This window comes from Mus pahari, chromosome 14 (genome assembly GCF_900095145.1).
Source record: "Mus pahari chromosome 14, PAHARI_EIJ_v1.1, whole genome shotgun sequence".
Classification (NCBI taxonomy): Eukaryota; Metazoa; Chordata; class Mammalia; order Rodentia; family Muridae; genus Mus; species Mus pahari.
Genome location: NC_034603.1, coordinates 74344131 through 74349054, shown reverse-complemented (window position 1 = coordinate 74349054; position 4924 = coordinate 74344131). Strand labels below are relative to the sequence as shown.

General features: G+C 50.8%; 1 protein-coding gene across 2 annotated transcripts; it reads right to left on the bottom strand.

Annotated features, from left to right (window-relative positions):
- Positions 1 to 984: 984 nt before the first annotated feature.
- On the bottom strand, positions 985 to 3317 carry C14H17orf58 (chromosome 14 C17orf58 homolog). 2 transcript variants are annotated; one of them, XM_021213987.2, is made up of 3 exons: positions 3173 to 3305; positions 2885 to 3079; positions 985 to 1870 (listed from the first exon to the last, which is right to left on the bottom strand). In XM_021213987.2, exons 2-3 carry the CDS (start codon positions 3030 to 3032, stop codon positions 1680 to 1682), a joined length of 339 nt encoding a protein of 112 aa, XP_021069646.1. In that variant the 5' UTR covers positions 3033 to 3079; positions 3173 to 3305; the 3' UTR covers positions 985 to 1679. The 2 variants fall into 2 exon arrangements, with proteins under 2 accessions (XP_021069646.1, XP_021069647.1); XM_021213988.1 differs by having other exon boundaries at positions 990 to 1870; positions 2885 to 3076; positions 3173 to 3317.
- Positions 3318 to 4924: the final 1607 nt, after the last annotated feature.

Sequence of the window (4924 nt, the reverse complement as noted above, 5' to 3'; positions counted from 1 at the left end):
AAGGTTATAGGTGACTTTTTGGTTTTTCAAGACAGGGTTTCTCTGTATAGCCCTGGCTGTCCTGGAACTCACTCTGTAGACCAGGCTGGCCTCGAACTCAGAAATCTGCCTCCCAAGTGCTAGGATTAAAGGCGTGCGCCACCACTGCCTGGCTTACACGTGACTTTTTTCCTCAAACCAAAAGATAGCAAACAAACAAAAACCAAACCATTAGTAATGCTTTACCACAGAATAGAACCTGTCAGCTTTATTTACTAATGTGTCCCTGTCTAAGGCCGAGGAGGCAACAGTTACCATGCTGCACATGGCTCTTCTCCCACTGTCCCCAGAGGGGCACTCTGTAGCCCTGGCTGGCCTGGAACTCAAGAGATTCACCTGCCTCTGCCTCTCAGGTGCTGGGATTAAAAGTGGGTTCCACTTCACCCAGCATCTTTTTTTTTGAGACTGTTTCATGTAGCTTAGGTTAGCCTTGAACTCTTGACACATACACATATACACACACACTCCCAAGCACATTACCAAAGCTGTTGCTGCTGCTTGCTTCTCAGTCAGCTCGTGTTCCTCTGTCTTTCCTGTGACAGCCTTCATGCATGCCGTCCTCTCTGTAGCTCTGACTGGCCTGGAATTCACAAACATATATCCACCTGCCTCTACCTCACCAGGGCTGGGATTGAAGGGTCATGTGTTCTTAGTGTCTATTCACAGTACTTCAGATTAACAGAAACACAGCTTGTCCTCTGAAAGAAAAATCGGTACGTCCTTGTGGACTCTAGTATAAAATAATTAAGCTAAGTGATTGAAGATTTTCCACACAAGTCAGTTTCACTATGCTGGCCCGTGGGCTGTCACGGGTGAGCACAGCCTCCAGAGTTTGGAAAGAAAGTTTGAGAAAGGCCTTTTCTCAGAGCTGAAGCAAAAACAAAACAAAACAAAACAACAACAACAAAAAAAAAAGAAAGAAAGAAACAAAGCAAAGCCAGGTGCTTTCTGATTTCACAGCAAGATTTACTGCTTTGCAAACACAATCATGATACTACCAGGTCTTAACATCAAAATGACATCAGATACACCAGAAAACGTCCTGGAATCGATGCCAGTTTGGCACAAAACAAATTATTGGGAGCAAGGAGGCATGACAATACACAGGGGCTTGTATTGTGTGGTACATCAGGAACACACCTTGAATGGTGTTTTGCTTGAATTAGCCCTTGAAATGTAATAGTTTTTGCACTTGGCTGGTGTTTGATCTATATGACATTTCATATGTAAATGATGAGGGCGCTTACTCCTGCATGTGGAATTTAAAACTCGATGCTTTAAATACAAAATCTGGCTTGACACGTGATAGATACTAGTCAAAGTTGTATTATTTAAATTCGAGAACTGTTTTGTGAACTGTCTCCACTGGGGGAAATGTATTAAATTAAAATAACTTAAAAACAGCAAAAGTGGCGTGATCTGTTGACCTGCGGGGTCTGGTGTCTGGGTTGTGTGCGTTACTGCCCCTGAGGGACTTTCCCACAGTGTTCTGGAGCACACCTGTCAGCATTCTGTAAATAAAGTGACAGCTTTAGAGCTAAGCTGCCCACGGAGTCCATAAGGTAGCTGGCTGTGGGCCCCCTGCTTCACAGAAGCCTCCCGCCATGTGAAGAGCGATCCCAAGTGCCAAGTTGGCCTGTTCAAATGCACTGGGTGTGGGTGGCACCTCGAACTTGCCACTCCCGCTTTCGGTTAAACCTTTTCACATAGCCGCTGCTACTCTGGATCAGCCCGTCTCCTGGACGCAGGCGCCCTCTTAGGACCTGGAGCAACGCACCGGGTAGCTGCCGTCTCTTATGGTAGATGTGGCCCATCACAATATACCTGCTTCCTGAACAAAGAACATAAGAGAAACGGTGTCACCTAAATGCCAAGAAACAGTGACATCTGAGCTTGAATCTCGTTACCTTGCTGCACTTGCAGCAACTTAAAACTATTGGCAAGCCGGGCCTGGTGGCACAGGCCTTTAATCCCAGCACTCGGGAGGCAGAGGCAGGCGGATTTCTGAGTTCGAGGCCAGCCTGGTCTACCAAGTGAGTACCAGGACAGCCAGAGCTATACAGAGAAACCCTGTCTCGAAAAACCAAAAAAAAAAAAAAAAAACTATTGGCAACAGGTGAAAATTGTAGACCAGGTAACCTGCAGGCAGGTAACGTTTGAGAACAAAGCGTTCTTCCGAGACCATCTCTAGGAAGAAGTGAGACTAGGTAACCCCCAACACTGCCACTGCCCGGAAAGAGGCCTTTCTCAGTGCTGGACAGTGGAGGCCCCTAGGCATTCCTTTTGAAAGTAGTGTCGACCTAGGTATCAACATATCGGTGTCTGGGGATTTGTCTTGTTTCAAGGTCTTTTAGCCAAAGCTGGCTTTGGGGGAGATGACCTTGAACTTCTGACCCTTTGTGTTTCCAAATTGCTCCTGGATGCTGGAGTTGCACCATCACCGCTGGCCTGTTCTGTGCTAACCAATGTTCTCCCCTTGAGAGAGCTGAAAAGGTGCTGCTGCCATCTAAACTCTACCGGTTAAACTACTGTCCCACGAAGGAGCTGGGATCGAGCTCCACCAGTAACCCAGCATGTGTTAAGGCTGAAACAGGAGGATTACCGGAAATTCGAAGCTAGGCTTTCTATCAAGAGCCATGCTTGCCTGGCGTGTGTGTGTGTGTGTGTGTGTGTGTGTGTGTGTGTGTGTGTGTGTGTGTGTGTGAGGCCCTGCTCAACGCCTGGTCTTTGAAAAGGGAATTGGGTGCTGCGGTGACCAACAGAAGCTGGGCTGCAACACTCAGGTCCCCAGCAGCATTATAAAGGGCACGATGAGTGGCCTTTTCGGGGGGCGGGATATCGATACCAGGTTTAAATTCTGGACACGGCTTATGGCAACTGGAGGAGTCCAGGGCTAATATATGCACGCGGAAGAAAAAGCCGTCGGGAGTGATGTACAGGCGGCTCATCTTGTACAGCCCGTCGGGGTCCACCAGAAGAGTCACCAGGCGCATGCCCGCGCCCAACACGTCCACGTCGTGCACGATTCCGTTCACCGCTGCTTTGGAAAAACAGGGTTTGGAGGAAAAGCGTTACAACTAGCGCCAGGTCAGGGACGGGAGCGCCGGTTCCCGGGAGGGTGCAGCGCGCTCACCGAATTCGCTGGCGCAGTAGGCCTCGCTCTCGTCCCCGTCCGCGCTGCAGGCGCGCGCGCAGGACTGGTTCTCCGGCTCCCCGTCCTCGGGCGACAGCGCCTGCGGGGTCCCAGAGGACTGCGCTGCGGCGCGCGGCCGGTTCGGGTGGGCGGGGCCGGCGGCGCGCGCGCCCGGGGGTCGCGGGGCCCGAGAGCGCGCGCGCCGCGGGGAGTCCTCGGGCGGGGACGCGCGGTTCTCCGCCTGCGCGAGGCGCGGGCCCGGAAGCGCCGCGGGCGCGCGCACCGCATCCCGGAAGCCGGCGCGGTTGTCGGCGGGCGGCGCGGCCTTCCGGCGCCGGGGGTCGGGCCAGGCGCGCGGCCCCGCGTAGGCGGCGCGCGGGCGGCGCGCGAACTCGGGCAGCGGCTGCGCGCGTGGCCCTGGCGTCTCCCGGGAGTCGGGCTTTCGGTGCGGCGGCGGGGCTGCGGGAGAAAGCGAGACGTGAGCCCGGGGGAGGAGAGAAGGGAGCGGAGGAGCGTCGGAGCTAGCACCTGCCGGAGCCCTGCACGAAAAGACCACTGCCTGTAGCACCAGGCTTCGGCAGGAGGCTGGCTGCGAGTTCGAGGACAGCCTAGACTACGTAGTCAAACTCTCCTAAGAATAAACAAGTAAATCCAACATTAGTACTAAGAGGCCTAAGGACATTATAGTGTTAAGAAACTTTGCCTATAGCTTTTCAAAGTACGGTCTTCTATTTATCCAAACAGTTCAGGTGGTATTGGTTAAACACCTATGCCCTTCACATACATACACACATACACACACACACACACACACACACACACACACAGAATTTGTTGAGGAAGTACCAAGAGCAAGTCCGGAGGGGAAACGTCTCAAGTTACAGGTTTCTCCTAATTGTTTAAGCGCCCCTGACGACAGAACTATTTGGTTTTCCCATCCGTGTTTACACTGTCATCTCGGCAAGGCAGCATCAAGCATTTGTGAGTGGATTTTTTTATCTGGCTTCTTGGACACCACTTAGGAGTAAACAACAGCTTAGAGGGGGTTTTCAAACCTTGGCTGGGAGACGGAAGCCCCTGAGTAATTATAAAAGTATTACCCCTCCCCATTAGGAAATCTCCCAAATATCATGACACCTTTTTAAAATTTATTAACGATTTTCTTCAGCTCTGCATACAGGTTGGAGCACAGCTTGAAATCTGGGCAACTTTGTATGTCCAGGGACGAAATCTGACCACCTCCCAGTGCTCCTCCAGCCAAGAACAGCCCCACAACCTATTTTCCCTCCGTTTGCATTAAAGAGCTTGTTGTGCCCCTTGCAGCCTTGACAGCACTTCCTTTATAATGATGCATCTTGCCAAATGAATAATCTTGAAAAATCAGCTTTTTCCCAGCAGGAATGGTTAGTTACACAGTTCGTGTTTTTGCAAAGCCATTGGATCTGACTCCCTATGTTAAACCTGCACACCATGCACAGCTGATAAAGTTCTGGTGGCCATCCAACTCCTGTCAACTGTTGACCTCAGCTGCTTTCCCTCTAGACCACCATCTGTTGTCATGGAAAAGATGGTCTGATGTGGAGTTAAATGCCAATGAAGTCGTTCAATTTCCATGTGGAACAACAACAACAAAAATGACCTAAAATAAATTGCCCAGTTAGGTGTGGAAGCTATTATTCCCAGAGACAGTAAGATGAGCAAAATATCCTAACAATAGCAAAACAAAAACACCACCTGGCCAAGACTGCCTGA

Excerpts from the sequence above, each read along its gene's own strand:
- C14H17orf58 (XM_021213988.1), bottom strand. The coding sequence starts at position 3,032 with ATGCGCCTGGTGACTCTTCTGGTGGACCCCGACGGGCTGTACAAGATG. Across the intron at positions 1,871-2,884 it reads GTGTCCAGAATTTAAACCTG|GAAGCAGGTATATTGTGATG; the intron begins GTATCGATATCC and ends TTCTTTGTTCAG.